This window comes from Alternaria novae-zelandiae (genome assembly GCF_023758075.1).
Source record: "Alternaria novae-zelandiae strain BMP 2774 chromosome Unknown scaffold_13, whole genome shotgun sequence".
In the NCBI taxonomy this organism is placed as follows: Eukaryota; Fungi; Ascomycota; class Dothideomycetes; order Pleosporales; family Pleosporaceae; genus Alternaria; species Alternaria novae-zelandiae.
Window position 1 is genome coordinate 214,536 of NW_026056973.1, and position 18,335 is coordinate 232,870.

The window sequence follows — 18,335 nt, forward strand, 5'->3', positions numbered from 1 at the left end:
TTATTTCACGCGTCAACCCGTCTCCAAAGGCCTGCTCCTGCCTGGGTATATGAGTCGAGATCTTAACAAATCCATGTACGGGTGTTAACATTAGTCTGAACGACTACCGAGCTGCAACGTATTGGCCTTCTGTTCATGATTGATACTAGAACAGATGTTGTATGCGAAGATAGGGCCGAAGACGCGTCAAAGTCGCGCTAGTCTCAAATAGTCACACGCGTCAAGCTTCAACAGTTCCCGAGGTGCCTCCGGGGCCCGCAATCTCTGTTCAGCTCGTAACATCAGCACCTGTACCCAAACTATCCCTTCAGTCACAGGTCGATTCCCATATCTCTCCCCAAAACCCGCGAGCGAGACTGGATCAATTCACTGGCCCTTTTCAAAGTCACCATAATAACCATGGAAAATGCTGCTAAGAGACCAGCCGAAGCCCAACTGACCAGCCACAGATCCAAACGTCCGACATTCTCGTGAGTCTCATCGAATCCAGCAAGCTCTAACCCGAATCACAACTATTGACCTCTCGATTGGTCAACTAAACTGATCCGTACCGATAGCACGATAAGCCAAGCGCACGTCACTGTTCGCCTTGATCTTGATGACATTGTCGTCACAGTTCACAAAGATATCGCATGTTTCTACTCTGGGTATTTTCGCAAAGCATTTGGGGGTCTCCTCCTCGAAACAGAGGTGTGGTCAATAAGTTTGCCTGATACCAGGGCAGACATATTCCGCCTCTACCAGGATTGGCTATACGCGCAAGCCACACGGCATGAGAACTCTACCCCGATCGACACTACGGAGACGGAGAATGCGAGGTATAGGAAGCCTAACAGCAACCCTGACTGGCTGGTTCCAAGAAGTACATTACTGCGCTACTTGCTGCTGCCCTTTACATGCTAATAGCATCACAGATTACCGCCAGGAAACAGCAATTTCAGCTTTCTACGGCGACGTGTTCCTCCGCTTGTATGTTTTTGCAGAAGTTTACGACGTGCCGCTGTTGAGGCAGGACATTATGACCTTGATGGTTGACCTTGAAAGACCCACGGGTATTCTGTGTCAGAAGATCGACAGAGACGCCTTGGACAAATCTCTGCTCTCGAATTCGCCATTCCGAATCTTCTTGCTAAAGTGGATGGCCTTCGTCTTCGTCGGTTATCCGTTGAACACCACGACTGCAGCAGACATCAGAAAATGCTTCTCTCATGATTGGCTTGCCGAAGTGATGTGGATTATAGCCTCCCAACCAAAAGATCCACATCTACGTGAGCGTTTGTATGACGATGTAAAGGATAGTTGCGCATTTCACGAGCACCAGAACGATTGGGAGAAGATTCTGTGTCGACGACATCAAGCCTTTGACACCCAGTTCTACACCAACTTTCTGCGCAATATATTCAATCTCGTATCCGATCTCGATAAAGAATACGGAAGTCCGGAAACAAAGAAAAAGAGAGAAAAGGCGAAAGCCGAGGAACAAATCAGGGTGAAGCTAGAAGAGGAAACACAGTCCTCGGGGTTTGAAAGCGCCGAGGAAACTTTGGGTGTAGAAGAGTGAACCGTAGATGTTCCTCTGACCAAGCACGGACTCAAGCTTTGGTTGGTAGCCTACCGTCGGCCCACACAATCCGCTCTACCACTCTGCAACACCCTTTCGCGGATATCTTCCGCGTTCTATCTGTTGGAAAATTGTAATCTATCTCGATACCCATCACTTCAAGATACATGGCGACATCCGCCCCTCCAGCCCGCCGTGGCGACTTCCTCTACTCATCCGTCCTCTACGCAGACCCTGGCAACGGAAACCACCACGGACGCGCGAGTGTCGCCGAACTCGCGGCTCTCATCCGCCCGGAAGCCCCCAATCTCTACAGCAAGGGTCGAAAGCCTGAAGTCGCGACACCAGCGAAAGACCAGGTGTGGCATTTCTACTCCGCCCAACTCATTCACTATGGACTACCGGTCACCAAGGACAAGAACGCGGCGAAAGTGCGACTCCTGAATGCTATGAACCAGTTCAAACTTGAGGTACCAGCATGGGTTTTGAAGGTCGAGAGCGAACTGAAGGCTGAATGGGAGGCGGAGAACCGGAAGTTGAAGAAGAATGGTGGTGCAGTGAGCAAGCAGGCGCCTAAGTCGAGCACTACTAGCAAGCCAGATCTTGGAAGCTCTCAGGGTGTAAATGGCGGTGTCAACGTCACTGGTACGCTTAAAGACTCCTGATATTTGACGCTGCTAATCCTATATCGAAGTCAACTTGGCCTTAGGAGGAGCGTCGCTGAGCCAGTATATGGACGCGCAGCAGGCGAGCAACAACACCCCAAGGAAGCCAGCGCCAACCAAACGCAAGCGCGCTGTTAGCAACGCCCCTAGCCCGGTAGCGACACCACAGAAAGTTGCGAGAGTCAAGAAAGAGCCAGCGCCAAAGAAAACACTCGTCAAGAAGGAACCGACCGCCAGGCGATCTGTTTCCAACATCAAGCAAGAGAGCCGCGTCTCCGCGCCACCATCGACACCCTCACGGTCGCGCATCAAGCAAGAGCAGTACCAGCCCAGCCCCGACCGAATGTACCCATCACCCCACATCAAGACCGACCCCTACCCGAACTACTACCAACCCTCGCCACCCCTCCTCCTCAGCGGTACCTACTCCATCTCCTGCGAAACCGCCAGCTCCACCTTCAACGACTACAACCTCGACCTCACACTCGCCCGCGATCCCTCCCGCGGTATCTGGTGGGCGACATTCCGCTGGGGCGCCTGGGACGGAATCATCCAGATGAACCCCGGCCCCGGCGACTCCGATAGTTTAGGCCAACCCTGTTCGCTTGGCTGGCGTCTTCGCGATCTGGAGACTGGACAGCTGACGTTTGGTCGCAAGTGTACGGGTTATATGACGTTCTCTGGTGATGGGTCGATGGAAGGGTGTTTGTATGAGGTGCCGGGTGCTGGATCGTTGGCGTTTGAGGGTATGAGGGATTCCGGTGACAGCTTGGAGGACGATCTTAAGGGGGAGTGGGATGGCTTTGTTGCGGAGGCGTATCAGCGTTGAGGTTTACGTGGACCTGGTAGAGGGGTTGGCGTAGCCGGCACTGTATAATTGGGCTATCCGCTGCCTGTTCAGCAAAAGAGGTTGCCGTGCGAGCAACAACACCATGATTGGCAGATACACCAATGCATTGCAGAGTAGTCTCACACGCGTAGAAGGCTTTGCTTCACCAGCATCAAGCCCATCAGAGCAGTCAAGTTCATTCAGAACATTTCGCAATTAGCTCGACAGCTACGTATAATACACTACAAGTTTCTACAAGAAAGGTCCAAAAGCCATCTCTTTCTGCTCTTCCAAACCACTCGCTCTGGTATAACAAAAACTAAACAGGCAGGACAAGCGCCGCCAAACGCCAAAGGCAAGACTACCGCGCGGCATGACCCTCATCCTTTCTCTTAAACATGAACAAGTAAGGCGTCAAGAAACATGACGCCGGGAACGCTGAAGCTATCTACTGAGACACAAAAGAAATCATATGCGTAGAGCATGTAATATCCGAAACGTCAATCGAGCTGACCCCCTAGCGTTGCCATGGACCACGGTCCTGCGGATGCCTTACACCGCTCGTCCAGTCCATGGGTCCTGTAGGTGGCCGAGGGTCGTGGATTGATCCTGGCCCTGAAGTGGGTTGTGGTGGCGGTGGACCCCTCATATCTTGTCTTCCTCGCATGATGCTGTCCCTGTAGTGCGCATCTCGTACATCTCGTTCGCGCATCTCACGTTCTCTTGAGTTTTGTTCAGCTTCTCTTCGCATATGCTCTTCTCGATTCATCGCTGCCTGGTGTTGAGCTTGAGCTTGGGCTTGCTCCTCGCGGATACGGTCCGTCATGCTGCGATCACGAGGATTGCGCATGAAGTGATGTTGTGGTTCCTCGGGAGGGCGCTGACCATAAAGAGAGTGGTTTGCTACTCCGAGAGACGAGTGCGGAGGATGCTGCAAAGGTGGAGGCTGGCCGTGCTCCGGCCTAGAAAGCGGAGTCTGTGAGCGTTGCGAGAGATATCCCCGATCTTGGGGTTGGTATCGCAGATCTTCATGCATTGGAGGACCTGGCGCACGTAGCGCGGGGTTGGAAAGCTGTTCACGTAGATAATCGGCCCTTTGAGACAACTCACGGCCGGTGTCGCGATCCGAGTGACGAGGATCAAAATCGTGGGCCTCACGAGGATCGCGAGGACGATAAGGCTCCGTCAGTCTACTCAACCCTTGAAAAGGGTGGGCTGGATGCTCGTTGGGCGTTTGTGGGTTCGAGTACGATAGGTTTGCGTTTGAGGCCTGCGAATGATCGTTGCGTCCGGATGAGTCCCTCTGCTGCTGTGCTATGTGGCTTGTCGACAGGTGCGGACTGGGCCGCATCCCCATAGGTCCAGGTGGCGGGACACCACTGCCCGGCGGATCAACTTGGGCGTATGGGTTCGGCTGCAGGATCTGTGATGATGCACTCAGTGCTTGCGCATGCTGTGCTGCAGTGGTGCTCGGAACACCATGTCGAGGCAACGACCCAGGTGGCCCACTCACGCTCGACGTGCGCGAATGCGGATTTGGAGAGTTGTTGAAGCCGGCAAGAGGTGGGGGTGTCGGGTTTTGACGTGGAGTGTTATGCTGGGAGAAGACAGAACGGTGATTGCTGAACATTCTATCGTTGACATTGGGCGGCTGAGGCAGGCCGGTCGGTGTTGAAGAAAGCGACGTGATCTGTGGAGTCTGAGACAACCCTCGGTGGAACGGCTGCTGGGCTTGCCAAGTATCGCGCAGACTTGGCCTACTTACTGACGGCTTGTCCTCAGTCAGGTCGATCGGCCTGTTTGATGTTGCGTTTGCAAGTGAAGACTGCTGAGCATACGATGCTGGACGGGTATACGGAGATTGAGCAGCCATAGAATCTTCGTAGAGCGGGCGTCTTGACGATGACGTGTAGCTTTGCGTCGTGGGAGGAGGAGGCGCGATTGGTGCTGATTGCAGAGGTGTAGAGGTATGCGATGGCGGACCTTGTTCGCTTGGCTTCTTACGTCTGGGCTCCTCAGGATCGGTGTCATTCAGTAAGGACATCAAGTTAGACTTGCGTGGTTCGACAGCCGGCTTTGTTACTGCAGGTGGAGGTGTGTTTTGCATAGGTGGTGGGCCGCGCTGAGGATGCTGTAATTGAGTGTGAAGCATCGCTTGGGGTTGAGCTGGGGGAAGGCTAACTGGAGGAGGATTTCTAGGTTCTTCTTTGACAGGCGGTGTAAGAATGGTCGACCGTGGCGGCAGCTGTTGCGCACTGTGGCTAGTACTATGACTCGGAGAATACACATCGGCCACCGTTTGGCTGAGCGATTGCGCTTGCGATGAGTGTCGAGAGTGCGAGAACGGCAACGGACGGTGTTCTGGTGATCTCAGCCCAGAGTTCGAACGTACTGGCGGCATGATCGGCGGTGCACCACCGGGAGCAAAAGGTCTATGCTGTGACATCTCCTGTGAGATGCGACGTGTGTGTTCATGAAACCGGCGCTGAGCCTCCTGCTCCTGCTGAACTTCAGGTCTACCCGCAACGTCTCGCTCCTGAAAGTGAAGTCCACGATAGAGAGGCGAGTGGTGTTGCTCTTGAACGCGAGGCTGTGGAGGCGCATGTTGTTGCAATGGCCGGTGTGCCTGTTGGTTGCCGGCAGGTTGTGAAGGTGGCCGGGACTCGAAACGTGGAGGTAGGTCTTCGGAAAAGTATCCAGCTCGTGGCCCTTGCGGCTGCGACTTATGCTGCGACATGGAGTGTTGGTGATGATGCTGCGGCGGTGCACGCTGAGGGGGAGCGGGCGGCGACTGCTGTGGTGGTATCGAGGGTACAGACGCCAGGCTAGTCTCTGGTAGGGCAGAATATCCGGGCGGAGGCACCATGGGCTTGCTCTGCACAGGTGCTTGGGCGATAGTGGAGAATCTCGAAGAAGGAGTTGAATGCGGAGGAGATAATTTTGGGTGCACAAGCGGGTTCGGAGGCAGAGACCCATGTTCAGGCGTAGGTGCGATGGGGCGGATAGGTCCCGCTTGTGTGCTCTCGTATCGTCTCTTGGGTGCTGGAGTCGGTGTTGGCGGTGGACCTAGATCATCACCTCGTTCCCTTCGAGCATCCGCCTCTTTTGCTGTCTGCTCCAAGTCTAGTTTGCCACTTTCGACAAGACGCAGATACTGGTTCTTGATCATAGTGTGCGTCTTGGTGCCCATATGGTTTGCAATTGCAATCCAGTCCGTGCCAAAGTGTGCAACATTCTTATCGAAGTCTTGTAACTCGGAGACGGACCAGTAGCTAGATGGGCCAGGTCTGGCACCAGCCTGTGTCTTCGGTCGATCCATAAGACTGCCAGGCAGGCCAGAAAGCTGCTGCAAATCTCCTGCCAGCATCATCTGATCCTCCATAGGGATAAGTGGCATGGGTATTGGCATATCATTCATGGGCCGCTTGCCAAGGTCGTCCTCCATCTTGACTCCCATGTTCTTGTCTTTACGATCGACCTTGACAGGTGAGCCTATAGGAACGGCCGCGAGTGGCGTATTCTTCGCCTTCCGGCCAACCTTGTCCTTCGCCGGTTTTCCACGCCGCATGGCCTTTTCTTGCGTGTCGTCGGCGTCAGTTTGCCTGCGTGCTCGGCCTGGTATGGGCATTCCTGTGATCGGGTCGAACTCAGTTTCGGTTGGGCCAAATTTGGGAGCCGCATGGCGTCGAGGCCGCCCAGTCTCAGTGACTGGTAAGGGCAAACCGTCCTCTCCTGGTCCTTCGGGTCGGTCCATGTTGGCGATAGCTCCACGACCACGACCAACGGCTCCACCACGCTTCCTGGGAGCCCGAGCTTTGCGGAGTTTACCCTTGTATTCTCTGCCCCATTTGGTAGCATAGTAATGATTGATACAATCCTTGTAGGTACGTTCGGTTCCAACTTCTTTGTAAAGAACTTCGGCCAGCTTACCCCACTTCTTTGCGTATTGATCCTTGTAGTTATGTACCATGACCCTGTGTTCCTCGGGGGTGAAGTCATCCTCTGGCGGCTCATAGTGAAACACGAAAATCCCTTGACCGGGTTCGCGTTGGAAGTTAGTGTCGATGAATCTTCTGCGCTGAGCCTCTGCCTCGGTAAGTTCCAATGGTAGATCGGCCTCCTTCTCCGGGTCAGCCATGGCTTTGCGTGGCTCTTTGTCTTTCTTCCCTAACTTTTCCTCTTCGGCAGTCTTCAAAGACTCTTTGATGACAGCTTCCAGATCAAGCTCAGTAGCCCATCGACTCGCGTGGCTCCTCCGGCCTGTAGGAGCGAGCGACCCATCCAGAATCCCTGTCATCGCAGCATTTTGTACATCGGGAGTGACAGCCTTCAGTGTTGGCTCGGCTGACGGCTGTCTATCCTGATCGTCTTGGTCACGCTCTTCGTCCAAGGGACGGATGGACACACGCCACGCTCTATATGCAGCTGCGTATCGTTCGAGAATCTGATCAGTGTTAAGCTCAGGCTCGATGCTCTTGCGTAATTTGCTTCGAATGGCGTTCATGATATCGTCAGATAGGTTTGGTCGGTCTTGCCCAATGTCCGATAGAGGCGTTGGCGGGCCTGAGCCTAGATAGGGCAACGAACTGAGGTCGGGTAAGGTTTCCCGCTCTGCAGAGGTCTCACGTCGTAGGCGAAGCGCCATCGTTGCGGGTGCAGCCGACCTCTCTTCAGTCTCCTCTTTGTCTTCCATCTCGACATCCTCGGACTCTTCCGCCTTAGGTGTCGGTAGATCTGCCGTGATACTCTCTGGAGCAGGTTGATTAGTGGTTGGTTCCACATGACGTGCTTGCACAGGTGAAAGATGTGACTCTTCCTGCTCCTGGGGAAAGGGTGTGCTTGTCTCTTCGACGGACACCACATCTGGCTGTGTTTGAGGAAGATGCTCGACATTGAGGCATGACAGCAGAACAATCTCCTGCAAGGGAGTTGTAGCGCGCAAGTGCGGAGCACTCAGATCGACCCGTTTGGCCTCTAGACGTGCTCGCTCTCGGTTGTATTTCGCCTCAGACTCAGCGAAGTCGTCCTCGTCAAGATCAAGATCGTCGTCAGAGTCTTGCAGAGCTTCCGGGGCAGACGACGCAGCCGACATGGGTGGCTTGGCCATTCGAGGTGACGCTTCTGCCATGACGACATCAGAGTGTCGCCTAGTCTCGATCGGAGTAGGTTTGGGTGAGGGCACCACAGGACGCTCTGCGGATACCGCACGTTCTCTCGGTCTTTCGATTTCGGTTTGAATGCGTGAAAATGACGGTGATACTGATTTAGCTTGTGTATTACGCTGGATCTGTGCAGCAGAGACGCTATGCTCGAGTCGAGGAGCTTTAGGGGCAGTACCGAACGGTCGTTCACGATCCTCAGCCGGGAATTCGCGCTTGGTTGGCACCGACGGTCGGCTCGAATTGAATCCAGGCCGTACCCATTGCATGCTCTTAGGACCGCCGCTCAATGGGCCTCTAGCGGGAGGAAAGCCAGGCCTGTCCGATTGCGGATAGGATGAAAGTGGCCTAGGAGCCATCGGAGTGCGGTCGGCTTTGGGGCCCGTAGGTATATTCGCTGGTAAGCTTTGCGGGGATGTGTTGATCGCAGGGCCTCCTCCGCCACCATTACGCGGACCAAACCCTGAAGGATTCGCACTGGGAGATGCATCTCGAGGTGTGTACTGTGGAAGAGTCGCCCTTGAGAACGATGGGGATACGTTGACTCGTGCCGCTTGAGGAGCTGTAGGTGGTGCACGCGGTCGTGCAGCAGGGCCTTGTGGAGGCGACTTCGCAGCACCTGATGGCGCAGTAGGAGCGGTTAGTGGAGCTGATGGTACCATCGTGGGAGCTTTAGGGGGCGCAGCCATTTGGGGCGAGATCGGGACCTTGGCAGTTACATTGTCTGAGCCTGGTACATCAGTGACCTGAGATGGAACAACAGTAGGAGGAATAGAAGGTGGTTCCATACGTGTTGGAGCCGGGTGAGACACTCTGCTCTCTTGCTTTGGTACCTCTCCAAGCAGCGGACGATCCGGCGCCCGGTCAGCTTTTGGCCCAGTGGGTGGTAGTGTCGAGAGGCCTGGGGGAATGGTTGCCTTTGGTGCAGTTGGGATTACTGCCGCCTTCACAGGAGTAACAGGAGCAGCAGGTGTGGCAGGACCGACAGAGGTGTTAGTAGTAGAAACAGGAGTAGGCTGAGCAGGCTTCGGTGGTGCTACTGTCGCAGCGCTTGGCTTGTTGTCAGAGATGGGCGCCCTCCAAACATTGGACCCACCGAAGGCTGGAATGGAAGCAGGAGGCGATGAAGCACGCGGAGCGTACCTCTCCCTGGACGCTTCAGCGCGGCTGGCCAGGAGAGCCTCGTCTTTCCCTGGCTCCCGCCGAGGATCCTTGGCAGAGAGAGGATCGATGGCAACAGAAGATCGTCTTGAGTAAGTATCTCCCTGAGGCCCTAGCCTGTCGGACGGAGAGGCATGGTGAGATGAGTGCGGGGTTGGCCCCGTAGGCGTACCAGGTAGATGCCTCAGATCAGAAGGGCCCGGACCTCGGTGTGTGTCCAACGCCCGTAGTCCTGGTTTCGCAGCACCTGCTGGGCCGATGTAGGAGTCGTACTCTCTGGGGAACCTCCGATCATCACGTTCTCTCCTGTCGAAATCGCGATCTTCCCGAATGTCTCGCTCCTGGCGCCTTGGGGGTGTCCGACTCCGCGGCCGATATGTCCGTTCCGGAATGCGATCACGTGAGTCGTGGTGTCTTTCCCGGTCATCGTTGTGGAAGTTTCGACCGCGCCCAGAAAACCCGCCTCGTCCGCGGCCAATGCCTCCGCCACGATACGATGAAGCTGTACCGGGGAGTGGGGGGTCAGAGTAGGTGGAACCAGCTGAAGGGGGGCCGTCTCGTGAGTTTCGCCGTGCGCGATTGACATCCAAATCTCGCGGTACAAAGTCCCTCTGATCGCGCGGATCTCTTGAGTCCCGGATAGGTGAGCGCCTTGGTGGGGTCGGCCGTCGCTCGCGCCGATCAAAGTCGCGGTCTCGGTCACGATCTGCCCTCCAGGAATTTTGGGAGTTGTGCGGAAACCCAGGACCGCTGCTTAATGGTGGCGCGGTACGTAGTGGTGTAGCTTCACCTCGGCCAGCAAATCCTCGGCCTCTATCATCGCGTGGCGCTGCAGATGCACCTGATGGTGGACCCACTGGCGGGCCACGTGGCGCATCGGAAAGAGATTTTGGACCTTTCGGTACTTCTCTTGAGAAGCCGCCAGGCTCTGCATTTGGTCTAAAGGTTTCGTTACCCCTTGGGGGGTAACCGCTACTAAAGTTGGATGGTCTTCGATCTCGATCCCGGTAGGGCGGCGACCTGTCGCGGGGATATCTGCCGTTCTCCGGATACCGTGAAGCAGACATGTTGGTGGTTGCTTACTGTACAAAGAACTTGCGATTGCGGCATGGGCACAGGTAAAGGTCGTATGTCAAAGCGGATTGGAAATCTCGGTCGTAAGAGCAGGCCCGGATCGCGTGCAGTGGTCGTAGCAAACGGATGGTGCAGAAAAGAAAAAGGGTTCCTTTGATGTACCGTCGTGTGTAATCTCAAGAGTGATCGCGCGATTGGCCGGCGAATTGTTGTGTCCCAGGTTGACGTCAACCACAGGGTGTCAGTCGAGGTTCGTGTTTGCAAGCCGTGGTAGACGAGGCGCTAGCGGCAAGGCCCGTGCTTCGAAACCAGGGAATTAGGGAAAGCGCCAAACCCCGATCCGTGGTGGAACAGGTGCAGCTGCTCGGCGCCGGGAGCTGAGATTCGATCTGCTATTGTCGCCTTTACGCCCAAAACGCCCGTTTCGTGCCGTAAACGCGTCAAACTGGCCCTGGAGGTCAGGCAAAGTCGTCTGGAGATACTGGAGAGTGTGAGAAGCGCGCAGCGGTCAACAAAGGCAGTCTGGCGCCGTGTTGAAGATGCTCTGCAGCCCGTTGACGTGGCGCTGGGTCTCTTTGTGAGAGAGGCCTGGGCACGTGAGGCAGCACCTTGTCGATGCTGGAAACGAAGAATGGAGTGGCTCTTTAGCCAGGCTGTGCGCCGCTGGGCCGTGGCAGCATAGTGTCGTGGAGAGGGTCGTTGTCGCAAGGTAGGTGTGATGATGAGAAAGGGAACGTCGAGGAGACCAGAACACGAACGAAGCACTGACACACCCAGCCATGACGGATGCCTGCAAGTCAAAATGGACGCCCCGGCTGGCCTGCAACGGCCTAGCGAGGGGAATCCATCCAGACATGACAGCCGGCCTCTGATTGGTCTGCAGTTGGACATTTCGATTATCTGCAGGGGTGGGCAGCCGCTGGTTTTGCTTCAGATTCCAGCCCTGGCTCCACTAGGGGATTTGGTGACGATCCCAGCCCGGGCCCCTTCACCAACACGGACAGACACCGCTGCACGGCAGATGCTGGACACGATGCACGCCTGGAGGACCGGCGGGAGTATTGTGCGATGATGCGACACCGTGGCCCTCCCACAAGTTGATGACAGAAGGGCTGGCAGTCTCCTTAGCTGGATCGACCCGAGAACTAGCCTCACACGAGCAGGGATTAGACTGCCATGCCTTAGCTCCAATCCACGGGTGCCCAGGTGTGGGGGCTTCTTTTTCCTCAAAATCTGCCGCCGCACCGACTCACAAATAGCACAGTACGAGAGTTGCAACCGTCCAGAGAACGCCGAGCAGCCCGACGACGCGCCAGAACATTGCGATAGTGCCGCTGCAGCGACTGCCCAACCGAGATTGCCCACTGCCATGGCTAGCAACTCTTCGGCCCCTACCGGCGCCACTGATGCAGTCTTGAAGCCATCCGAGCCCGTGCCTGAGGGTGCGCAAGAGGTGCAGGGCATCGACTTCAACCAGTATGCGTCGCGCAGCATCACTGTCGAGGAGCTGGTGGGCGGCTATGCCAACATGGGCTTTCAGGCGACTTCGGTGGGAGAGGCTGTACGCATCATCAACGACATGGTGAGTTGCTTCTGCCCGGAATATCCGAATGCGCGTGCTGCGCCGCTGCGGCGTGTCAGCGTCAAGTGCGGAGACAGCACTTGCGTATGCCGGGAATCTCCCGTCCGTGCGCGGTCCCGAAAGACGAATCATTTAGCCTGATTTGGCGACGCGACACCACCGCATTGAGAAGCTTGGGTTCGCTGCTAACAGATAACAGCGCGCATGGAGAGACCCTGAGACCAAGGAGCCCACGACGATATTCCTTGGGTACACGTCAAATCTGATATCCTCGGGGCTGCGCGAGACGCTGCGGTACCTGGTCCAGCACAAACACGTTTCTGCCATCGTGACGACCGCAGGCGGCGTCGAAGAGGACTTCATCAAATGCCTCGCGCCGACATACCTCGGCGCTTTCTCCACTCCCGGCGCTGGACTGCGCCAAAAGGGCATGAACCGCATCGGCAATCTTGTCGTGCCTAACAGCAACTACTGCGCGTTCGAAGACTGGGTAGTGCCCATCCTGGACAAGATGCTGGAGGAGCAGGAAGCGAGCAAGAAAACGGACGAGCCATTGTACTGGACGCCTAGCAAGGTCATCCACCGTCTGGGCAAGGAAATCAACGACGAACGATCAGTCTACTACTGGGCGTGGAAGAACGACATCCCCGTCTTCTGCCCAGCGCTGACAGACGGAAGCCTGGGCGACATGCTGTACTTCCACACATTCAAGTCATCACCAGAGCAGCTGCGCGTCGATATCGTAGAGGACATTAGAAGGATAAACACAATCGCCGTGAGAGCGAAGAGGACGGGCATGATTGTCCTGGGCGGAGGACTGGTGAAGCATCACATCGCCAATGCGAACCTGATGCGCAACGGAGCCGACAGCGCGGTGTACATCAACACTGCGCAAGAATTTGACGGGAGTGATGCAGGCGCACGGCCAGACGAAGCTGTCAGCTGGGGAAAGATTAAGCTAGATGGAGATAGCGTGAAGGTGTACGCAGAGGCGACGGTGGTGTTTCCGCTCATTGTTGCGGCCACTTTCGCACGGGTCCAAAGGTCGCAAGGGCAATAACAACAGGCGCTATACGCCATGCAGCACTCCAATAGCTCGTGCAATAAAGACCATGTTGTTGATTGACCGGAATAAGTGGGCTGGCATGTAAGGACGACTGCTGTATGGAGCAACGTTGTTGGTGCGGAGAGCGGACGCAGGGAAGGCGCGGACGGGCCCACCTTCCCCACTAGTCTCAAAGCTCTAGCGTGACTGCCTAGCCGGTCACTGTGGAGGTTAATCGATAAGGGAGCTGAGAGCTCCGTGATGACGACGAATGCGCCTTGTCCGCGCAGCCTTGTGCGATGAGTCAACCTTTGGAGCGCGTCGTCGGAGAGGCTGTAAAGGGCGCAGAGCCTCCAGGTTGAAGGCGCTGACGCCAAAGCTCCTTCGATTCGGGATAGCGCAGCGCGTGGGCCAGCCGATTCCCAGGTAGCTTTACCGCCTCACTCTGTACCTCTGTTGGCAATCGTGCCGCATGCTGGTAGGCTGCAGCCTTGTCAAGCTCCAGCCACGCCCAGGTTATCTTTCCTTCTTCTCCAACTCCAATTTCTACAGTCTCGAGCCATATCTCCAGAAGCACACGTCGGCTGCTCATTGTATCCATACACCCTCGTCGACGCGATAACGCTACTAGCCTGCTGCACTCACCGATAAAAGCAACACACCACTGTCGTGCAGCCTCGTGCATATCCTCTCTCACTCATCTCTCCATTTGTACTTTTACCCAGCTTTACCTGCACTCCCGCCCGTCAAACGCCCGCTCTCCACTTTCACATGCGCCCCTACCGCTGCAGCAAACATGAGCGTCAGCGTAGAGCCACCACTGCACTTTAGCCAGCAGCTCTCCAGCCCGCCACACTCACCAAACCCCGTACTCCATGCGCAGACGCCAGCTTCACCTCCACCGCCGCCGCCACCGCCTGCAGCCGGATCGAACATGAGCGCTTCCGCTTCCGCGAACACAATGCCTTCTACAGGCCAAAACCACGACCGGGGCGATGCAGATATGCAAGATGGAGATGAGCCCACCCATCGCGATGCTTCCACGAACACCATCGCTGTCGATATCTCGGCTATAGATGAGGACGCTATGGACGTTACACCGGATGCCGAGACGGAGCCGTTACCACAGAACAGCCCGGCTGAAGCACAAGAAGCTACCATTACTTCACCCACATCGCCTGCGCCAGAGCAAACGGTATGACAATGTCTTCTACTGGCTTGTATTTGCACCAGTGCTAACCTGCCTCAGACAGCGACCATCATTCCCATAGAGCCTCCTCCACCCGTAGACCTCGACGCACTACCTCCCCCTGCTGATCCAAGCACACAGCCCCCGCCTCCCCCGCCACCAGTCGACCCCCCTCGCTCTGATTCAGGATCCGACGACGACGACGATGGCCTCCCGCCGTGGCACGCACTTCCAGAAGACTTGTCATCGCCTGACGAGGACGAAGTGAAGATGATCGAGGAGAGGGGTGAACACAGTGCTCTAGACCACGAATACTGGGAGAGCGAGGCGTTCAAACCTCTAGAACATCCGGAGTATACTGCTGGTGAAGTAGGACGCATCCACTGGGCAATCGATGCGTATAATGGGACCCAGGAAAAGCCGAACCATGAAGTGCTTATGAAGTCTGATGTCGTCACGATTGGGGGCCACCAATGGCAGATCAAGTTTTATCCTAAGGGGAACGATTCAGATTATCTAAGCGTCTATCTCGAATGCCTGAGCGTTCAGGACTCGAAGGACGACAACAATGAGGACGCTCGCAAAGACGTGTACAGCGAAGAAGCCTCTGAGCCAAGTGAAAAGAAGAAGGCTGACGAAGGTATGGTCATGTCCGAACATGCGCCAGCAGACGACCCGACAGGCGTGCCGCCTCAGCATGAGCCGTCTACGCAAGAGCGTAGTGAAAGCACGAAGTCGGAAGACGTCCAGGCACCAACGGCACTAGTCGTCTCTCAACACGCGCCTCTTCCGCTTCTTGGATCGAAACAAATGCCCAAGCGGAATAGCGTTGCCGCCCAGATATCGGTCGTTCTCTACAACCCAATAGAGCCTCGCGTGAACTACTCGCGGAATGCTTTACATCGCTTCTGCAATGGATCTCCTGATTGGGGCTGGACTCGTTTTCACGGACCGCACTACGATATTTCCCGTCGTCAGCATGGTCAGCGCATGGCGCTTCTTCGTGAGGACAAACTTGCCTTCACTGCTTACATTCGGGTCGTGGAAGACCAGACGGATTGTTTATGGGAGCATCCCATTCGTGAGAATCCGTGGGACAGTTTCGCAATGACGGGCCTGCAAGCTCTTATGCTTTCACCTGGCGGGAACATGATGTCTGCGATTGCCTCGTGGATGCTGTTCAAGCCCTTTCGAAACTTGTTGTACAGTATCGTCGTTGCGGACCCTAGCAAGGAGCCCTTCACTCGGCCGAAGCCACTCATCAGCGCTTTACTGCAAGTCCTATACTCGCTTCGCACTCAAGTCGAGCCTGGAGCTGGTCCAGTTGCCCTTGATGGCATTCTGGATGCACTAGAGTGGTACCGCATACACGATGGCCTCCACAGGTTGGATGTGATAGAGACTTGGGAAGTCTTGCGCCTAAAGCTCGAAGAAGAACTTCAAGGGACACCTCAGGCCGCCCAGCTTAACGCTATATGTGGACCAAAGCGCGACTATTCCATCGGTAGACCCAGCTATCGCGTACCTGTGGAAGGTGTGGAGAGTATGCAGCGCGCTGTCAACGAATCGGCTGATTTCACTATACCTGGACAGCCTCTGCCAGAGTTGTTGACAATCGAGCTCGACCGGCACAAATTCGACAGCGCGAAGACGCGTTCGCACATCAAGGTGCTGAACAAAGTGACCCTTGACGACTGGATATCAGTTGGTGACACTCCCTACACACTGTATGGGTTTGTTGTGCATAAGCAAACACTCCAGTCCTATATATACCAACCTATACTTCGACCCGAAGGCCCTGGTTCACGATGGTATATCTACAGTGATAGCAAAGACGAGAGCCAAGTCAAATGCCTCCCCAAGCGCGAGGCAGTCGATGCGAATGAAGGCAAGCGTAGTAGTACTCAGATTACTGGCAACGACGCCGTGGCATACATTGCCATGTACGTGCGAGACGATGTAGCTCAGTCGGTATTCGTATCAGACGCCAAATCCGAGCAGTGGGATGTCCCGGCGTGGCTCAAGCGGGAAGTAGAGGCCAAGAAGAACCAATCTTCTCTTCCTCCAATGCCATCATTACCAACGCACGAGCCGAACTCTGCGACAGATGAAGATAAGGCAGAGAAGGTCACAGCACAGCCACCCAAGACACTCGATTTCCGCGTCGTTGATTCAAGAGTATACCTAGGGCACGAAGGTCCAGGTATATTTGACTTCTTTGATGCGAAGTGGGAAGGTTCAGAGCTCATCCACACATTGACGCTATCAAGCAATGACGGATGCAAAGAAATTCGCCACAAGTTGTTCGGCCTTTTGAAGAAAGTCAAGGACCCACGACAGATAAAGTTTTGGTTTCTAGACCCCACGCAAGGATCTCTGGACCGACCGAACCTCCTCGGTACCGGACTCATTGAGTTCTCAGCCGGTAGCTACAGCCCGCACATAGATGCCAAGGAATGGACTCTGGAGTCTCCAGATTACCGGAGCATCTGGGTACACATCATCGACTTCGAGAAGCTGCCTGAGCTCCCGAAAGAGGCTCCAGAGGTTCCAGAGGCTCCCTCGGTCCAGGCGGGTGAAGTTGCGGCAGATATCATCCAAGTTGTCGAGACTGTAATCGAGCCTTCCAGTACCCCGCCGCCACCACCACCACCGCAGATGACTTCACATTCGGAGGATACGCCTATGAGCGACCCTGATGAGCCCGCTATTGCACCTTCAGAACAACGCAACGATACTGCTATGCTGGAAGTGGAGCCAACTCCAGCCGTTGATCCACCGGCTGTTGATGTTGTAATCCCAGGTGCAGGTCCTAGCGACACCGAGATGGGTGGCACACAAGAGGATATGCTGCTGCCACCACCTCCACCTCCCCCGGTTGATACACCCGCAGAACCTCTACAACCACCCCCACCAGTGCGCAACCCCACTCCTGAACCACCTCCAGATGAGATTTATTTCTTTCTCAAATTCTGGAACGCGGAAAAGCAAGCCCTAGAAGCTCGTGGATCGCATACTACACTTAAGTCTGCTAGATTGGATGACACGATCGTGGCATTGCTTGAAATTCCAACGGAAGACAAGAAGAAGATGGAGATGTGGGAGGAGGACGAGCTGACTAACACGCGATCACTGAAGCATCGCCGTACCTTTGCGCAAGTGGATCTACACAACGCGTGTATCATCATCGTTTCGTTACCGCTCTCGGCTGAGAAGCGCAACGAACTCGCCGCTCGCGCTGCCCTTGCAGACCCACAATCCTACCTCCAGTGCCGCGCTTTCGCTCGCAACTTCCCACACAAGCTACAAGGCCACTTCACCTACGACTATTTCTCGAGCGAGTACTACAAAGGCGAAGTTGTGAATGGCTATCCTCATGGCCATGGTACTAGAATATATCACTCTGGCGCTACATATAGCGGCTCCTTCCGCCTAGCCCAACGCTACGGTCATGGTCTCTACACCTTCCAGAACGGCGATACCTACGATGGTGACTGGGTCGACAATCAGCAACACGGCACTGGGACTTATGTCGAGGCCGCCAGTGGCAACACATATGTAGGCGGGTGGCAGAACGACAAGAAGTTCGGCGAGGGCGTTACGCACTGGAAGAACGCACAAGAGTCGGAGAAACTCTGCAGGATCTGCTGGGAAGGAGACGCCGAAGCTGCCTTCTATGACTGCGGTCATGTGGTTGCTTGTCTGCCGTGCGCACGGGAAGTGCAGACTTGCCCCGTCTGCAGGAAGCGAGTTCTGAGCTCTATAAAGCTGTACTATGCGGCCTAGTCTCGTAAGGGCATTACTCTCGTTCAGCGATGCACGCCAAACTAAGGAAAAATTGAACAGCCTGGAGCCGACGTTGACTTTGGATCACCTACTTTGCAAGGGTTTGGGTCAATGTAGTCTGCAGAACTGTTCGGTTTTTTTCTTGTATGAGGTGGATGCATACACAGGATGTACGGTATGGGAATGAGGGTCAAGGAGTTTTTATGCTTAGAATGAGACATGGGTCGGACCCGGGTGGGCTACACACGGATGGGCGTTTAGGTGGAAATGGGGTAGGCGTTCAC

General features: G+C 55.4%; 4 protein-coding genes across 4 annotated transcripts; 3 read left to right on the forward strand and 1 right to left on the reverse strand.

Annotated features, from left to right (window-relative positions):
* Positions 1-811: 811 nt before the first annotated feature.
* On the forward strand, positions 812-3,055 carry J4E88_006575 (uncharacterized protein; the record flags this gene model as incomplete). Its single annotated transcript, XM_049400200.1, has 4 exons — positions 812-818; positions 915-1,557; positions 1,725-2,206; positions 2,271-3,055. 4 exons carry the CDS (start codon positions 812-814, stop codon positions 3,053-3,055), a joined length of 1,917 nt encoding a protein of 638 aa, XP_049253819.1.
* Positions 3,056-3,572: 517 nt separating this feature from the next.
* J4E88_006576 (uncharacterized protein) lies at positions 3,573-9,002 on the reverse strand (the record flags this gene model as incomplete). Its single annotated transcript, XM_049400201.1, has 3 exons — positions 3,573-4,478; positions 4,821-5,186; positions 5,448-9,002. The coding sequence occupies 3 exons, from the start codon at positions 9,000-9,002 to the stop codon at positions 3,573-3,575; spliced, it is 4,827 nt and encodes a 1,608-aa protein (XP_049253820.1).
* A 2,816-nt stretch (positions 9,003-11,818) lies between these two features.
* DYS1 (Deoxyhypusine synthase) lies at positions 11,819-13,091 on the forward strand (the record flags this gene model as incomplete). Its single annotated transcript, XM_049400202.1, has 2 exons — positions 11,819-12,031; positions 12,231-13,091. The coding sequence occupies 2 exons, from the start codon at positions 11,819-11,821 to the stop codon at positions 13,089-13,091; spliced, it is 1,074 nt and encodes a 357-aa protein (XP_049253821.1).
* Positions 13,092-13,872: 781 nt separating this feature from the next.
* J4E88_006578 (uncharacterized protein) lies at positions 13,873-18,051 on the forward strand (the record flags this gene model as incomplete). Its single annotated transcript, XM_049400203.1, has 2 exons — positions 13,873-14,271; positions 14,326-18,051. The coding sequence occupies 2 exons, from the start codon at positions 13,873-13,875 to the stop codon at positions 18,049-18,051; spliced, it is 4,125 nt and encodes a 1,374-aa protein (XP_049253822.1).
* Between the last annotated feature and the right edge of the window lie 284 nt (positions 18,052-18,335).